The sequence below is a fragment of the Lepidochelys kempii genome, chromosome 1, assembly GCF_965140265.1.
Source record: "Lepidochelys kempii isolate rLepKem1 chromosome 1, rLepKem1.hap2, whole genome shotgun sequence".
Classification (NCBI taxonomy): domain Eukaryota; kingdom Metazoa; phylum Chordata; order Testudines; family Cheloniidae; genus Lepidochelys; species Lepidochelys kempii.
In genome coordinates this window covers 5,077,014-5,095,751 of record NC_133256.1, presented here as the reverse complement: position 1 = coordinate 5,095,751, position 18,738 = coordinate 5,077,014, and the positions used below count along the sequence as shown (strand labels likewise).

Below are 18,738 nucleotides of genomic sequence, written 5' to 3'. Positions count from 1 at the left end.
CCCCATCTCTTCTCCCAGGACCCCACCCCCTGCTCCTCCTCATTACCCAAGGCTCCACCCCCTCTCCAGACCAGAAGCTAGCGCCGGGCCATGGTAAGAGCTGTCCATGGAGCCAGAGCCATTGTGAGGAGCCCCCAGCCTGGGTCCCTGCCCCCCCCCAGGATGAACTCCCAGGGAAGGTGGAGAGTCTGGGGCTCCTCACAGCGGCTTGGGCTCTTGGGGTGGCTCTTACCACAGTCTGGCTCTGGCCTGGCCGGGGGAAGGAGCCTCTGGGGTAGTGGAGGCACAGGGGGCAGGGCTTAGTGGGAAGAGATGAGGCAGGGGCGGGGCCTCCAGGGAAAAAGAGGAATAGGGGTTGCAGCAAGCCTGAAACAAGGCTGACCCCAGCAGAGACGTCGGTGCGGGGGCTCCTGAGTAAAGGAGAAGAATGGGGCCAGAGTGTAGGAGAGCCTGTGTTTTAGAGAGCTCCACCCCCTGGAGAGGCCAGAAGCCAGATCTGCTTTGGAGAACCCGGGACCCTTCACCTGCCTCGAGCTGGGGACAGGGTCTTCTGGGAAAGAGGAGCAGGGGGCAGGGCTTCATAGTGAGGGGGCGCTAAGGACCACCTTAGCATCCCTACCTGGAAAAGGGCGGTGCTTCCTATGGGCCTCTGTCCATTGTGGAGCATCACTACAAGGAATTTGGGACAAATGTTATGCTGGAGTCATTTAGCCTGGGACCAGGAATCAAACTCTGTATTTCAGGTCTCTCCTGCCCAATTTGGGATGGGTGAGCACCCTAATTCAGTTGCCATTAGAGATGGTATGTTGGAGACTCTCCCCTTTATGGGTAGGAACGATTAGAAGGATCAGTCAACCTTTGCTCCAGGGTGTGGCCCTTTAAGCTTCCTGTGACTTTTGGAGCTGACAGAGTTCTAGTAGAGACAGCTACTGGGAGACAGGAAGATGGTCCTGGGTAATAGTTAAAGCTTTGGGAAATTCCAGGCTACTGTTTCTTTAAGGGCCTGGGGCTGGGGCCTTGTAGTGCAGGGCAGGGGGCTGTGTCCTCTTTCAGAACATGGGTGTCACCAGCAGGGGAAGGTCTGCCCAGAGGTCTTAAAAGCTCTGCCCTACCGCAAAGGGGTGTTAAGCTGGTAAATATGTTACAGATTGAAAGCTGCTTGGACTCTGCAATAATTGAGACCACAGATAAGTATTTCACAGAGATTTCAGCTCTGTTTGCCTCATATGGGTGATGTGGGACACTGGGTGGAGAATCATAGAATCATAGAATATGAGGGTTGGAAGGGACCCCAGAAGGTCATCTAATCCAACCCCCTGCTCGAAGCAGGACCAATTCCCAGTTAAAGCCAGAGCTTTGTCAAGCCTGACCTCAAAAACCTCTAAGGTAGGAGATTCTACCACCTCCCTAGGTAACGCATTCCAGTGTTTCACCACCCTCCTAGTGAAAAAGTTATTCCTAATATCCAATCTAAACCTCCCCCACTGCAACTTGAGACCATTACTCCTCGTTCTGTCATCTGCTACCATTGAGAACAGTCTAGAGCCATCCTCTTTGGAACCCCCTTTCAGGTAGTTGAAAGCAGCTCTCAAATCCCCCCTCATTCTTCTCTTCTGCAGGCTAAACAATCCCAGCTCCCTCAGCCTCTCCTCACAAGTCATGTGTTCCAGACCCCTAATCATTTTTGTTGCCCTTCGCTGGACTCTCTCCAATTTATCCACATCCTTCTTGTAGTGTGGGGCCCAAAACTGGACACAGTACTCCAGATGAGGCCTCACCAATGTCGAATAGAGGGGAACGATCACGTCCCTCGATCTGCTCGCTATGCCCCTACTTATACATCCCAAAATGCCATTGGCCTTCTTGGCAACAAGGGCACACTGCTGACTCATATCCAGCTTCTCGTCCACTGTCACCCCTAGGTCCTTTTCCGCAAAGCTGCTGCCTAGCCATTCGGTCCCTAGTCTGTAGCTGTGCATTGGGTTCTTCCGTCCTAAGTGCAGGACCCTGCACTTATCCTTATTGAACCTCATCAGATTTCTTTTGGCCCAATCCTCCAATTTGTCTATGTCCTTCTGTATCCTATCCCTCCCCTCCAGCATATCTACCACTCCTCCCAGTTTAGTATCATCCGCAAATTTGCTGAGAGTGCAATCCACACCATCCTCCAGATCATTTATGAAGATATTGAACAAAACCAGCCCCAGGACCGACCCTTGGGGCAGTCCACTTGATACCGGCTGCCAACTAGACATGGAGCCATTGATCACTACCCGTTGAGCCCGACAATCTAGCCAGCTTTCTACCCACCTTATAGTGCATTCATCCAGCCCATACTTCCTTAACTTGCTGACAAGAATACTGTGGGAGACCGTGTCAAAAGCTTTGCTAAAGTCAAGAAACAATACATCCACTGCTTTCCCTTCATCCACAGAACCAGTAATCTCATCATACAAGGCGATTAGATTAGTCAGGCATGACCTTCCCTTGGTGAATCCATGCTGGCTGTTCCTGATCACTTTCCTCTCATGCAAGAACCTGAACTCTTCCCAACACCCCTTGCTGATGAGGCCTGTCATTAGCACAGCCCCCTTTGACAAGGGAGTTCTGGGCCCCTCTGCAGCTCGGCAGTCAGAGGGGGAATCAGGACGTGCTTTGAGAGAGTGAAGGATCTGTAGAGCGTTGTCTGTCCAAACAGACCCCTGCTGCAATGCACGTCTGTCTGATCCTGACCCCCTTCGCTCCACGAGCAACGAGAGCCACTCTAGTGCTGGAAATAGACCTTCCACCCTGCATGCAAATTTCCAGCATCACCAAGTAGCTGGGGGTAGCTGGATCTGGGGAAGGGGTTTGTTTGGTTCCCAATGAGAGCGAGCAGCAGGCATTTAGCAAAGCTTTTGACACGGTCTCCCACAGTATTCTTGTCAGCAAGTTAAAGAAGTACGGGCTGGATGAATGCACTATAAGGTGGATGGAAAGTTGGCTAGATTGTCGGGCTCAACGGGTAGTGATCAATGGCTCCATGTCTAGTTGGCAGCCTGTGTCAAGTGGAGTGCCCCAGGGGTCGGTCCTGGGGCCGGTTTTGTTCAATATCTTCATAAATGATCTGGAGGATGGTGTGGATTGCACTCTCAGCAAATTTGCGGATGATACTAAACTGGGAGGAGTGGTAGATATGCTGGAGGGCAGGGATAGGATACAGAGGGACCTAGACAAATTGGAGGATTGGGCCAAAAGAAATCTGATGAGGTTCAATAAGGATAAGTGCAGGGTACTGCACTTAGGACGGAAGAACCCAATGCACAGCTACAGACTACGGACCGAATGGCTAGGCAGCAGCTTTGCGGAAAAGGACCTAGGGGTGACAGTGGACGAGAAGCTGGATATGAGTCAGCAGTGTGCCCTTGTTGCCAAGAAGGCCAATGGCATTTTGGGATGTATAAGTAGGGGCATAGCGAGCAGATCGAGGGACGTGATCGTTCCCCTCTATTCGACATTGGTGAGGCCTCATCTGGAGTACTGTGTCCAGTTTTGGGCCCCACACTACAAGAAGGATGTGGATAAATTGGAGAGAGTCCAGCGAAGGGCAACAAAAATGATTAGGGGTCTGGAACACATGACTTGTGAGGAGAGGCTGAGGGAACTGGGATTGTTTAGTCTGCAGAAGAGAAGAATGAGGGGGGATTTGATAGCTGCTTTCAACTACCTGAGAGGTGGTTCCAGAGAGGATAGTTCTAGACTATTCTCAGTGGTAGAAGAGGACAGGACAAGGAGTAAGGGTCTCAAGTTGCAGTGGGGGAGGTTTAGGTTGGATATTAGGAAAAACTTTTTCACTAGGAGGGTGGTGAAACACTGGAATGCGTTGCCTAGGGAGGTGGTGGAATCTCCTTCCTTAGAAGTTTTTAAGGTCAGGCTTGACAAAGCCCTGGCTGGGATGATTTAATTGGGGATTGGTCCTGCTTTTGAGCAGGGGGTTGGACTAGATGACCTCCTGGGGTCCCTTCCAGCCCTGATATTCTATGATTCTATGATTTGGAGCTGGGCTGGGGTTACCCCCCTTTCTATTAAGAAATTGCATGGCCTTGCTTAACCAGCGTGTGCGTGTCTCTTGACTCAACATGAGGAGAGACCGTCTGAGCTGTAGTCTCAGGTACCAGTGACTCTGCGAGCCTGACACTGTTATATGTGGCTGTCTTGGCATAACCCTGTTCCTTACAACCACGGGCCCTATAGCCCAGTGCAGAGGGCAAAGGGTGTCTGTCACTGATAGACTGTGTGACCAGAAATGTCCACTAACTAACCGTCAGTGCCTTTGTTTGTGGGTCCTCTGCTTGAGGTGCAGCCAGCAGCACCAACTCCTGGGATTTTATTGGGAGTCTTGCACTCGTTCCTGTTTTTCTTAAAGCCCCAACTTCTGGAATCAAGAAACTAGACAGGAATCTCATCTTTCAGTTTTCTTAAAAGTTTTTTTTTTTTAAAGTGAGTTGCTGAAAAGCTAGAAAACCTGATGCAGGTGCACTCCAAGGTCTCAGACCCAAAGACAAATGAATCCACTCCTTACCCCTCACTATCACCCCTGAGCACCCCCACATCTGTCACAGACACCAAGATGCTAGAGTCATGGGGCTTCCCGGAACCAGCTGTCACAGGGGGCTGTGGTAAGAGGCCTTTTACAGTCAAAGTTGTTGCTCTGAGAACGCTGACATAGTCCTGATTTTAGGGTCTCACAGTATCTGAACACCTTGAATGTATTTATCTTCCCGTCACTGCTGTGAGGCCGGGCAGGACTATTATCCACCTGTGCAGAGGCTCAGGGACAGCCAATGGCTTGCCCATGGTCACATATGCAAGGGAATCAAACTCAAATCTCTTGAGTCACACAGCAGTCCTAGACCACCGGACCAGCCTTCCAAGCAGCGACAGGCCCGGCTGGATTCTGTGGTGCACCAGCAGAGCTCCCGCCTGCGCTGCAGAGAGCGGGGATGGCAGGGAGCCAGTTACATGGGTTTAATTCACTGGCCTGTTCTCCCCCTGGCTCAGAGGTGTTTAGAGCAGCCTGGGGGCTGGGCTGACCTCCGCCCATTGGTAATGGCTCTCAAGAGTTCAGCTCACTCTGCCCAAGTCTGAATTCTCGGCAGTACTGCTCCGCTCCTACCTGACACTCACGGGCAGTGCCAGCTGTACCTGGTGTGTGTGGGGGCTGAGTAGATACTTAGGTCGCCCTCACAATGAGGCCCTGCCCCTGGTCCTCTTTCCCCCTGTTGGGAACACTGGGGCATGGCCACTAGGTAACTCGAGGGAATGGAAGACCACGAGTGTCGATGAAGCCCGCATGCACTAGGCCCCGGTGTCCTTGGCCCCCCCTCCTGCCTGGAGGCACTCGCAGCAGCTCTGCGTGCTAGGCCCAAGTGTCCTTGGCCCCCCCGCCTGGAGGCACCCGCAGCAGTTATGCTAAGAATCTGCAACAGTATGTTGCAGAGTCAGACTGCCTGAAACTAAGCAAGGCCAAACAAAAAAAATATAAAAAAACAATGCTAAATAAAGCAGCTTTATGTATAGTTTAACAAATAATACAAAAAAACAGGGAACTAGCTGGAAACTGGATTGGCTAGCTATATAAATACTTAAAGCAGCTTGCTATTAAATAAATATGCTAAAAAAAAAAATGTATAAAAGCCTGTGTAACTTCCTGCTCTGTTGTACAGGATTTGAAATTCAAATCTCCCTGTACCTTTTTGAAGCTTCAAATAAACTTTTCTGCTTCTCCACCCCGTTGTAATTATTGGGTGTAGCACACCGGGTAACGAACCAACTCAAGCTGTTGTTCAGCCTCTCGGCACTGGGTGCCAGTAACAGCTTTTGGCGTCCCTGGGTGGGCTCGAGGCTGCAATTTAGCCTTGCCCGGACCCCTCCTGGAGGTCAAAAATTGTGGCAAGAACCGATGCCCAGCGCACACCGGTGAGTTCATCGGGGGCCTCGGAGGAGACGCGATTTAATCAACCCCAGAAAGCACAACAGTGCAACGCACTCATATAATAAAAAAGCAGTTATAAACAGCGGTAAAAAACCGGTCCCTTAAACATAAAAAAAAGCAGCTGCAAAACAGCGGTAAAAAACCGGTCCCTTAAATAAGGTAAAAACCTTTTAAAATCCAAATTATATGCTCTGTTAAAACCTGGGGACGCCCAGAGTTACCCTGTAGGTATGGGACAGGGACAGAGCTCAAATGTTAGGGCACGATATACGCCCCTAAAGTGCATTCTAGCAAACTAAAAAATATTTGGTGCAAATCCAATAACTAAAAACCAATTAAAACAATTCTGTACAGTTAACTGGCCTCAATATCAACTAAAGGACCAGGAGTGGTGGCCACCAAAAGGGTCAATTAATTACAACACAATCCTTCAGTTACTCCTGTTCTGTCAAAAAACAAAAAAATAAAATAAACATATATATGCGCATTTGTTTCTGACTTTATATACTCGACCAAATATTTTACAGCGCTGTAATCTGACTCCAACTGGTTCGGTAGCAGCTAATGTTAGTCCCCAGACCCCCACCCCCACTGTAATGGCAGAGCCGGTGTCCCCTTCGGCCCCCACACCCGCACCGTATAAGGGTAAAATGCCACGGGTTACAAAAATTGCCCCCTCGGTGGGACTCTATCCTTTGCTTACCGAGACTGTTGTGGCTTGCCCAGGGGCAGACGGACGTCAGGCTACCACTATGCAAGTTTACACCCATGTGCCATTCAATCCAATAGACTTAGCAGCTTTTAAAACACAAGCTGGGGAATTCTCAACGAACCCAAGCAGGTTTATTTCAGTCTTTAAGGGGTGCCTCAATAGTCACAAGCCGGACTGAAATAATTGTAATATCCTCCTAAAAACCCTGTTGTCTAAGGTAAAAAAAAATCAGGTTACAGCTAAGGCAAGGGGAGCATCAGCTTTCAAGCAAAAAAAAAAAAGCTATCTGTCAAGTTCCTACCCCAAGTAACCGTAAGCGGCTCAAGGCATTTCTGGGTATGGCAGGCTTTTGCAAAATATGAATCCCAGAGTTTAAACTGTGGGCTAAACCCCTGTACAACTGTATAAAAAAAGCAAACCATGACCCCTTCTATTGGACCCCAAAGGCTAACAAGGCATTTAAAATCCTAAAAAAAAAATTAATAAAAGCCCCGGCTCTGGGCCTGCCAGATCTCTCTAAGCCGTTTCAGTTATATGTACATAAACAAAGGGGGGTGGCCCTAAAAGTGCTTACACAGCTGTTAAAAGCATGGAAGCGTCCTGTGGCTTATTTTTCTAAGCAATTAAATCAGGTTGCAAAGGGTTGGCCGGCATGTTTACGGGCGGTCGCAGCTACTGCCCTATTGCTTAAGAAAGCCAAAAAGCTAACATTGAAAGGGGTTATGCAAATCTATACTCCCCATATGGTCCGAGCCTTATTGAATGCAAAGGGAGGGCTTTGGCTCACCCAGGCTCGGATTGCTCGGTACCAGGCTAAGCTGTTAAAGAACTCTAAAGTCACCCAACAGCCTTGCCCCTCCCTTAACCCAGCCACTCTCTTGCCAAAAACAAAAAAACAAAAACATAACTATTTAAAAATCATAAATGTCCAGTACTCCAGCCGTCCAAATTTAAAAAATGTACCTCTCCCAAATGCAAATTATGAGTGATACACTAATAATAGCAGTACTGTAATAAATAAGCAAAGGAGGGCGGGTTATGCTGTTGTGACCCTCCATGACACTGTGGAAGCTGAAGGTTTGCCTGCTGGGACCTCTGCCCAGCTTGCCGAACTAATAGCCCTGACCCATGCACTTAAACTGTCAAAAAAAAAGCGGGTCAACATTTTTACTAATTCAAAGTATGCTTTTAGGGTGCTCCATGCTCATGCTGGCCTATGGAAGCAAAGGGAAATGCTGACAGCCCAAGGCTCCCCAGTCAAGTACGGGCCCCAAATCCTCCGGCTCCTAGAAGCCGTACAACTCCCCTTAAAAGTAGCAGTGATACACTGTAAAGCCCATCAAAAAAAAAAATCAAAATGTGGCCAAAGGTAACGCCCAGGCAAATAAAAAGGCTAAGCATGCTGCCACCCTGCTTCCAAGCTTCCAACCCCTCAGTACTCTAAAAAAAAAAAACAGCTAACTAACAAACTCAGTCTCCAAAAAAAAAAAAAAAAAGGCTCCATTCCCCCCAAAAAAATGTCCTCCTACCAAAGGGCCTAATCCGGCCAGTGCTGCAGAAACTACATCAAACCACTCATGCTGGCAGGGAAACACTTATCCAGCTAATAAAAAAATACTTTATCACTTCCGGACTCCGACCCCTGGCTGCCCAGGTAAAAGCGGACTGCTTAGTCTGCCAAAAAAATAACCCCCGACCAGGTTATTTTTATCCTGTGCCACCAGCTGCCCTAGAACCCACTCTGGGCCCCAAACAAATGTAGCAAATAAACTTTACTGAGTTTCCCCGGACCCAAGGGTTCAAATATCTCCTTGTCATAGTGAATCGGTTCAGCGGATGGCCAAAAGCCTTCCCATGCCGTAACTGCACTGCCAGGACAGTGGCCCTCAAGTTTGTTAAGAAGCTCGTTCCTCGCTTTAAACTCCCCCTGTAAATAAAATCTAACAATAAAACACACTTCACATCAAAAATCATTCAAAGAATCTCACATGCCTTACAAATCCCCTGGAAACTCCATACGCCCTGGAGACCGCAAGCCAGTGGGGTAGTGGAGCGGACCAATCAGACCCTTAAACGGCATCTCTCAAAAGTGTGCCAAGAAGCCTCACTGCGATGGCCTGATGCTTTGCCCCTCGTCCTACTCCGTATCCGCGTTCTCCCAAAGGGTAAATTAGGGCTCAGACCCTTTAAAATTATGTTTAAAAGGGCATGGCCCATGAATGGCACCCCGGTTCTGTCAGGGGAATAAAAGTTGGGTAATGTTTTTTTGTCACAGTATATGTGTTCCCTGTCTGCTGTTCTCTTGTCTCTTCACAGGTATACCAAGGATTCCCAGCCTCTCCCCTTGGACTCTCCCGTTCACTCCTTACAGCCCGGTGACTCTGTGCTTGTTCGCACCTGGAAAGACGAGCCTCTCCAAAAAAAGTAAAAAAAACCCTATACCGTCCTGCTAATTTCCCATACAGCAGCTCAGGACGTTTTCCCTCCAAAATAGGCTGGCTTTGAACTATCTCTTGGCATCCCAAAAAGGGGTTTGTGCCCTCATCGGGCCCCAATGTTGTATATATATAAATAATAGCAGTTATAAAATCTATAAAAAGGTGGTACAGGCTAAGGCCCATGCCCAAGCCGAAGCACAGGTTGCCTACACTGCCCCAGAAAACAATTGGTTGCAAACCTTGTTTTCAGGCTGGGGTTTGTCGTCTTAGCTTGGTGGTTTATTTAGCCTGCTATTAAAATTTCTCTTTCCTGTACTGCTTGTATTACTGGTATTATGCTGTGCGGTATCATGTGTCAAAGCCCTTTTGCAAAAGTTAATAAGTCATTCTCTTCAGGGCTATCACAAAGTGCTTATGCAAAATCATATTATAAAAAAATAAATAGCCCAAATAAAAAAACTCAAAGCCAAGGCTGTTAAGTGTTCTCAAAGGGGGGAGTTGTTGGGAACACTGGGGCATGGCCACTAGGTAACTCGAGGGAATGAAAGACCACGAGTGTCGATGAAGCCCCCATGCACTAGGCCCCGGTGTCCTTGCCCCCCCCTTCCTGCCTGGAGGCACTCGCAGCAGCTCTGCGTGCTAGGCCCAAGTGTCCTTGGCCCCCCCGCCTGAAGGCACTCGCAGCAGTTATGCTAAAAATCTGCAACAGTATGTTGCAGAGTCAAACTGCCTAAAACTAAGCAAGGCCAAACAAAAAAAATATAAAAAAACAATGCTAAATAAAGCAGCTTTATGTATAATTTAACAAATAATACAAAAAATCAGGAAACTAGCTGGAAACTGGATTGGCTAGCTATATAAATACTTAAAGCAGCTTGCTATTAAATAAATATGCTAAAAAAAAAATGTATAAAAGCCTGTGTAACTTCCTGCTCTGTTGTACAGGATTTGAAATTCAAATCTCCCTGTACCTTTTTAAAGCTTCAAATAAACTTTTCTGCTTCTCCACCCCGTTGTAATTATTGGGTGTAGCACACCGGGTAACGAACCAACTCAAGCTGTTGTTCAGCCTCTCGGCACTGGGTGCCGGTAACACCCCCAAGGCATGGCCACCATCCCAGGGCAGGTGGAGGTTCCAGGGTCCCCCCAGCCCCAGTAGCCCCTTCTCCCTGGGCAGCTTTTACATCGGCCTGGCTCTAGCTTCTGGCCTAGCCAGTGCTTACGGCTTGGGGGAAAGAGAAGGGACAGGGGGTGCAGGTTTGAGGTGAAGAAGAGGGGTAGGGGCAGGATCAGGGAAGAGATGGGGCTTCTACATGTGTCCTACTTTTCCCTTTTGAAAAGGTGGTCTCCCTACCCTGAATGGGCTGGGCTGGGATAGGAGCTAACCGTGGCTCTGTTGGGGAGCTGAGGCCTGTTTCCACCCCTTTGCATTAGTTTCTTGCCGGGACTCCTGTGTATCAGATCACCACTCACACTCACAGCTCTGCTCTGCCTTGGTGGCATTATGGCCAGCTGGGTTTGGGATAAGCAGGCGTGTCGTGTGTGCAAAGCCATCAACAGGGTGGGCTGCCTGAATGGCTTCTCCTGGGGTTCCTGCATTTATCAAGTTTGGGACACGACTCAGTCACAAGCACCTAGCTGAGGGCATCGGGGAAGGGTGAGTGTCCTTGTCTCTTGAATAGCCCCTGTCCACAGCTGGTGCAGCACCCATGGATCACACAGTACCCAGAGTGCTCAGGAAGGGCCAAGACTGTGACTGCAGAAGACCTCTGCAGCTTTCTTCATAGCTCATGGATGTTTAACCAGAGACGGGACAATGACAGACCAGGTGTAACAGGAAACAACATCCAACACTTTTCTCTTTATTGACTATATAGACAGGAATTCTGAGAGGGGAGCAGCCACTGATAGGGCTCTTTATGGGCCAACATCCAACCAGTCCCCTGGCTCTCCATGAACACAGTCACTTTGTAAATGCTGCTGGCTGCCTTGCTCTCCATCCGCCAGTGAGCTGTCCTCCTTCACCCACCTCTGTCCTTAGACCCCACCTGAACCTCTCTCTACAGAGTAGAGCTCAGTAGCTCATGTCATCTAAGATGCAAGAGTCCAGGTTGCATTAGGCGGCCCGTGTTTTTCATCCCCTGTGTCACCAGCGCTGAAGCCAGGTGATGAACTGAACCTTCACTTGATGAACACTCTGATTATCCTCTCACGAAGGTGTTTGTTTTTCACGCTGTACACAATTGGATTAATCAGAGGTGGGACCAGCAAGTAGATGTAGCCAAGGAGAATCTGAAATAAGGGAGAAGAGCCCTTCCCAAATCTGTGTAGCACAGACAAACCAATTTCTGGAGTATAGAAGAGCAGGACAGCAGAGAAGTGGGAGACACAGGTGTTCAAGGCCCTGAGGCACTCCACGTGGGACGCAATGCTCAGCACTGCTTTGAGAATCATCACATAAGAGAGGAAGATGAGAAGTGAGTCCAAACCCACTGTTAAGAGTGTAACAACCAAGCCATAGATGCTATTGAATGTGATGTCCGAACAAGCCATCTTAATAACGTCCTGGTGCAGGCAGTAGGAATGGGAGAGGACATTAGCTCGACAATATTGGAACCGTTTTAGGAGAAAGGGAACTGGGAATGCTATGGCCAACCCTCTTAGCACAAACAGAAATCCCAGCTTGGCTATTCTCTTCCGGGTTAAGATGGAAACATATCTCAGTGGGTTACAGATTGCGACGAAGCGGTCAAAGGCCATCAGCAAGAGCATGGAGGATTCAATGAATTGAAGAGAGTGGATGAAGAATAGCTGGGCAAAACAGGCATCAAAGCTTATCTCCCTAAAGTTAAACAAGAATATGCCCAGTATCGTCGGTATTGTGGCTAACGATAAGCCAAGGTCTGTGACGGCCAACATGGAAAGGAAAATGTACATGGGCTCATGGAGGCTTGGATCTGTTTTAATAATGAACAGAATGACTGAATTTCCTAATATCGAAATAAGATACATGAAACAAAAGGGTATGGAGATCCACAGATTAACGTCTTCCTGCCCAGGTATCCCGGTGAGAAGGAACACAGTAGATTTGCATTTGGTGTCATTTACAGTTGACATAATGGACTGGGAAGGTCCAAGGAGTTTTGAACTTTCCTTCCTGCAAGGAAAAAGAACAGGAGACTAGATGATAATTAGGGAGGCATCTTTCTGGTCTCAGTGCAAGTCTAGAGACTACGAGCTCAAGGAGAATCAGCAAAAACATTGTCTTGGTTTTACATCACTGATAGGAGATAGGCACTGCCAGACTGGGTCAGACCTGCAGTCCATCTAGCCCAATATCCAGAGGCCAGTTCCAGAAGCTTCAGAAGAAAGTTAAAGGAACCCTGCAATAGGCAACTCTGAGATAATCTGCTCCTTGGGAAAGTTTCTCTCTGATGCCCCTAGCTAGACATATTTTGTGGTGTAAATCAGGAAGGTTTAGAGCCCTTCCAAGACTTTTTTCAAACAATCCTCAATACTGGAATTGGATTTTCTGGTAACACACACAAACATCCAGTCCCTCTTTCAATCCGACTAATCCATTGCTGTCTTGTGGCTGGGAGTTCCACAGCCTGCTTGAGCACTGCGTGATTTTACAATATTGACCTTACCACAGACACCTTTCTGGCCCTCCACTTCTGAGTGGGGCCTACTGTATCATGATATATGGGTAAACACATGGGAAATTCATGGGGGAAATGGTTACTGTAAATATCTCTTCTGCATTAAAGATATTTATAAATGTGTTTCGTTGCCTCATTATATATTTTTTTCTCCATGCTTGAGAATCCAAATTAAGCCACTTCCTCTTTGCAGCACATGGGGCAAATTCTTAGAGGTAGGATTTTAATTCAATAACATTGACTTAAACTATCACACTTCAGATTTACATGTGTGAACTGGGCTCTGTTATCTTTCCCTTAACAAGTGCTTGTGATGATATACTCAGACCCCCAAGAATCCCTCCAAGAGAAGCTGAAGTGCCTTTGCCTGAATCCAAAGAGTTCAATCATCCTACAGGCCTCTCATCATGCTCTCAGGAACTTCATCTTCTCCCCATGCAACGGTCTGTAGATATCTGGCAAGTTACAAGCTAACACAGACAGTTACTTCAGTTGGGCGCGGGAGGAGTAGGTGGCAAAGATGGGTGAATAGTGCAAAAACTGTGTTACTGTGTTTACTCTAATATCCAGCTGAGTGTGCAAGTTTCTTCAGCCATGCTCATGTAAAATGTAAGGGACATAAATTACTTACATCCACGATTACACTCCCCTTTTTTGCCCCTCAGCTCTACTCTTTGCTGAAACACAGACCAGTGGTTCTGGTCTCTCAGGACTTTTTGGAAAGTCTTATGTTCTTGCACATGTACTGCAGAGTGATTGAATGGACAACCCTGAATGTAAGTGTTATAAGCAGCTTCCGGTCAGTTACCAGGAGACAGTATCATACAACTGTTCTGCACAAAGAGTTAATAGCACAAACCCATTGCATACATAGAATCATAGAATCATAGAATATCAGGGTTGGAAGGGACCTCAGGAGGTCATCTAGTCCAACCTCCTGCTCAAAAGCAGGACCCATACCCAATTAAATCATCCCAGCCAGGGCTTTGTCCCAGCCATTCGGTCCCTAGTCTGTAGCTGTGCATTGGGTTCTTCCGTCCTAAGTGCAGGACCCTGCACTTATCCTTATTGAACCTCGTCAGATTTCTTTTGGCCCAATCCTCCAATTTGTCTAGGTCCTTCTGTATCCTATCCCTCCCCTCCAGCATATCTACCACTCCTCCCAGTTTAGTATCATCCGCAAATTTGCTGAGAGTGCAATCCACACCATCCTCCAGATCATTTATGACGATATTGAACAAAACCGGCGCCAGGACCGACACCTGGGGCACTCCACTTGATACCGGCTGCCAACTAGACATGGAGCCATTGATCACTACCCGTTGAGCCCAACAATCTAGCCAACTTTCTACCCACCTTATAGTGCATTCATCCAGCCCATACTTCCTTAACTTGCTGACAAGAATACTGTGGGAGACCGTGTCAAAAACTTTGCTAAAGTCAAGATACAATACATCCACTGCTTTCCCTTCATCCACAGAACCAGTAATCTCATCATAGAAGGTGATTAGATTAGTCAGGCATGACCTTCCCTTGGTGAATCCATGCTGACTGTTCCTGATCACTTTCCTCTCATGCAAGTGCTTCAGGATTGATTCTTTGAGGACCTGCTCCATGATTTTTCCGGGGACTGAAGTGAGGCTTACTGGCCTGTAGTTCCCAGGATCCTCCTTCTTCTCTTTTTTAAAGATTGGCACTACATTAGCCTTTTTCCAGTCATCCGGGACTTCCCCCGTTCGCCACGAGTTTTCAAAGATAATGGCCAATGGCTCTGCAATCACAGCCGCCAGTTCCTTTAGCACTCTCGGATGCAACTCATCCGGCCCCATGGACTTGTGCACGTCCAATTTTTCTAAGTAGTCCCTAACCACCTCTTTCTCCACAGAGGGCTGGCCATCTATTCCCCATGTTTTGATGCCCAGCACAGCAGTCTGGGATCTGACCTTGTTCGTGAAGACAGAGGCAAAAAAAGCATTGAGTACATTAGCTTTTTCCACATCCTCCGTCACTAGGTTGCCTCCCTCATTCATTAAGGGGCCCACGCTTTCCTTGGCTTTCTTCTTGTTGCCAACATACCTGAAGAAACCCTTCTTGTTACTCTTAACATCTCTCACTAGCTGCAGCTCCAGGTGCGATTTGGCCCTCCTGATTTCATTCCTACATGCCTGAGCAATATTTTTATACTCTTCCCTGGCCATATGTCCAACCTTCCACTTCTCGTAAGCTTCTTTTTTATGCTTAAGATCTGCTAGGATTTCACTGTTAAGCCAAGCTGGTCGCCTGCCATATTTACTATTCTTTCGACACATCGGGATGGTTTGTCCCTGTAACCTCAACAGGGATTCCTTGAAATACAGCCAGCTCTCCTGGACTCCTTTCCCCTTCATGTTAGTCCCCCAGGGGATCCTACCCATCCGTTCCCTGAGGGAGTTGAAGTCTGCTTTCCTGAAGTCCAGGGTCCGTATCCTGCTGCTTACCTTTCTTCCCTGTGTCAGGATTCTGAACTCAACCAACTCATGGTCACTGCCTCCCAGATTCCCATCCACTTTTGCTTCCCCTACTAATGTGAAGTACTTCTATAATACTTTCTAAAGCCAAAGCCATTAAGCAGTAAAGTTACTGCTGCTCCTTCCCGTAAAGATTCGAACAACTCTGCTGCTTGCTTTAGATATACAGGCATGTCATGAATATTTGGTTAGTAATATTTGTATTACAATGAAAAAATTTGACATAACATTTACACATCCGTACCTTAGCACACACACATCAACCCATTCTTTCTCTTCTGATCTTCTTTCAGAGGTGATTTCTCAGGTTGGAGTGGGACTTAAAATGTAGCATCAATGTAGAAATCATTTGGATTTCTCCTGGCTGGGATGATTTAGTTAGGGATTAGTCCTGCTTTGAGCAGGGGGTTGGACTAGATGACCTCCTGAGGTCCCTTCCAACCCTGATATTCTATAATTCTCTGTCCCTGGGTTAACAGCTGACTGGTTCTCCTTGGGTTCTGTTCTGTCAGTCTGTAGCCTGTGTCCAGAGTGGTAACAGGCATTGGGATCAGTATAGAAAATATTAATTCCCTGAGCTATCACTCTCTAGTACATAGTAACCCCAGCAGCTGTTATTGAGGCACGATGAGGGTTTGCAGGAAGTGGATTTGAAAGTCAAATGCATGAATATTCATGGAAATGAAACTTCATTTCACATGTGAAAGTAGTCTATTGCTCTCTCTCTCTCTCTCTCTCTGGCTGTCTCTATCCTGTACTCATAAAATCTGTAGTACCCAGGAATGGCATACTGTCAGACATGGAGCTGAGCTGCCATAATGTATGGACATGTTAAACCCAGTTCTGGGGATATTTGCTGTAGAGCTATATAGGGTTAACTATTGGGATGTTTATGTTATGGCTCTATTGGCTGAAACCAGTATGGCACTTCTTATTTAACAGCAGGCTGCTGGAAAACAAGCAGGAAGGGAAGCAACAGCTCAAGAAGAGCCATCGCTCAGTAACCACCTCAGGGAGGGTGAGAGACCACACTGGAGATCCAAGCTGGGAAGAGCTTGTTTCCGGGCTCCAGACACTTTACACAGCTTGTTTTGCCAGTGCTGGGAGTCTCTCCAGATGCTGGGCAGCTGTTGCTGAGAAGCTCTTCAGACTGACAGGCACAGACACCGCTGGGGAAATTTGAAGGCCCTCGGCCTGCCTGGGTCCCCATCAGAGTGGGAGGACTTGGGGTCAGAGAACTTCTTATTCTCCCATGTTACGCTTTCTTCCTGCTGTTCAGATTAAACAGTATTTTGGTTCTAGAGAGCTGACTGGTGACTTGTCTCACCACTCATCACTGACTCCCAAAGGGAAGAACCTCAGGTGCTGAACCCACTCGGACCTACTGAGCAAGCACAGTTGACCTCCAGTGTGCTGTAGCCCAGGGCCCAGTCTGAGGGTGGAGGATCCCGAATTTCCACCTCGTGAGCGTGAAGGCTACAAAGGGTCCTGGCAGGTTAGGGGGATTCCACCCCACGAGTGGGTAGGCTATGATGCTTGACATCTGGCACTCGGAGACCAGAGAGGGGGCAGAGATGCCAGTAACCCTGTAACTCTGAGGGGTATCTACGGGATAAAAAACCTGGAGCCCTCAGCCAATCAGGAAACAGAAATATGCCTTATCAGCCCTGTTACCACAGAGCAATACAGCTCTGGATTCCTGCCTTTACAATCGAGCCAGATTATAAAACCTTTTAAAATGCATTTACTCATTAAATTTCCAGGAGCAAATAAACCTGAGGCAATTTGGGAACTAGTCACTGACATTTTGTGGGGTCTCCTCTTGCTCAGCCTGGCAGGTTCGGTCCTAGAGCAAATGGCACATCTAGAAATGGATCCTGGGTTTTTAATATTCCAAGCTCACTTTGAATCTCAGATTTATGTGTAGCATGAATAGCCCACCGAGGATCCTGGCTCCACGTAGGGGAGGGGTTCCCAAGCTACCTAGCGCTCTCTGCCCTCCAGCCCTGTCACTGAGTCACCCCGACAGCCCAGCTGTGTCCTCTGCCACTGCAGAGAACATCTGCAAATAGAAACAGCTTCCAGCCTTTCCCCTAAACTCCACATTTCAAAGATGGTGAAACCTGCCAACGTACCCAGCTCCTGCTAGAAGGGGAGCTGCTGACACCAGAGGTCTTCACATTAAAGGACAAGGAGTCATCGGAGAGGTTACATGGGCAGCAGGCAGTATCTGTTCAGATAGGGAGGCAACTCTCCTTATGAAGCATGCCGGCACAGTCCCTTGGGGCCACCTGGCCATTAGGGAACCTCAGCTGCTTGGCTTACTGTGCACCAGCTTTAACCCCTGTCACGGCCAAGGGCAAGCTTCAGGAGGCCAAATCACAGGGGACGTGTGGTGATGCTGCCCAACTGGATGGCAGCACAAACCTGGCTGCAGGCTCTGCTCCTGGAATCCGGGCTTGTCATCACTGTTTATATGGTTCTGATTAGTCACAGGGCTACCTTGGGGGTGGACAAATGGTAACGATGTTGTCACAGCTTGATCTTGCTGAAATAATAATAAATAATAATAATAATAATAATAAATATAGATTCAGATTTCTCCCCAGCAGCCCCCTGTCCTGCATTGCAAACCCAAGGTACAGCCAGGGAAGGAAGATTTCACAAGGCTCCCTACAGGGAAAATTCCCTCCGACTTTTCTCATAGGAGAGGTTCCTTCCCTTTTCCCTGAGGAAGAAACAGTGACCCCCAGAATACAGGGATCCCCAAAGTTAGATACAGATCTCAGTGAGCCACTGGTAGCTACCCTTCCCCAATCTCTGAACCTCCACAACTGCTCTAGGACCCTCTCCAGCTCCCGGCTAGCACAGAATCATCTCAGATGTGCTACCAGGACCTGTCTCAGTAGTCTCTGCCTGCAGGAGCTGTTGAAGTGTCATTGTACAGGGTGGCAGATGCTGCACAGAGATGGGAAGGCTGGGTAGAGTAGCTGATAGGCACAATGCCCCAGCCGCAGACTGGTTGGGAAGTTTAGACCTTTCCTTACCCAGAGTGCAGCCATACACTCCGTCAGTGCAACCTCCATTTATGTTATAAGGGAGAGGCAGATGAAAAACCTCCAATTGCTCTTGGGGACCCAGGCAGCTGCAGCTGGGCAGCATCATGGCAGCTGAGCTTTCAGAGAAAAAAATATCTGTTTTGTATGAAAAAAACTTACCCGCAAAAAATGGATGAAAAGGAAACATTTTAGTTTGGGCCAAATCTTTCACGGGGGGCGGGGACTCTCGGTTTTCCAGCCCAGCTCTAGCTCAACCCATGAGCCTCTGTCCCTCGTGCTACAGGACCACACCCCTAGGTGGCAGAACTCACCCCCCGCCCCATCAGCATCCCACACTCAGCACCCCCTGGAGTCTTCTAGGGTGGCTACGCCAGCAGAGGGAGCCC

The 18,738-nt window shown here is 48.1% G+C and overlaps 1 protein-coding gene across 1 annotated transcript; it reads right to left on the bottom strand.

Annotated features, from left to right (window-relative positions):
- Positions 1–11,305: 11,305 nt before the first annotated feature.
- On the bottom strand, positions 11,306–16,123 carry LOC140895977 (olfactory receptor 51G2-like). The gene is made up of 2 exons (XM_073307034.1): positions 16,095–16,123; positions 11,306–12,206 (listed from the first exon to the last, which is right to left on the bottom strand). Exons 1-2 carry the CDS (start codon positions 16,121–16,123, stop codon positions 11,306–11,308), a joined length of 930 nt encoding a protein of 309 aa, XP_073163135.1.
- Positions 16,124–18,738: the final 2,615 nt, after the last annotated feature.

Bases quoted from the DNA above. Each gene is read 5' to 3' on its own strand.
- LOC140895977 (XM_073307034.1), bottom strand. From the start codon at position 16,123: ATGTCCATACATTATGGCAGCTCAGCTCC. The intron at 12,207-16,094 runs ATGTCTGACAGT...ATGCAAATCTAC, and splicing joins CATTATGGCAGCTCAGCTCC to TGTGTTCCTTCTCACCGGGA.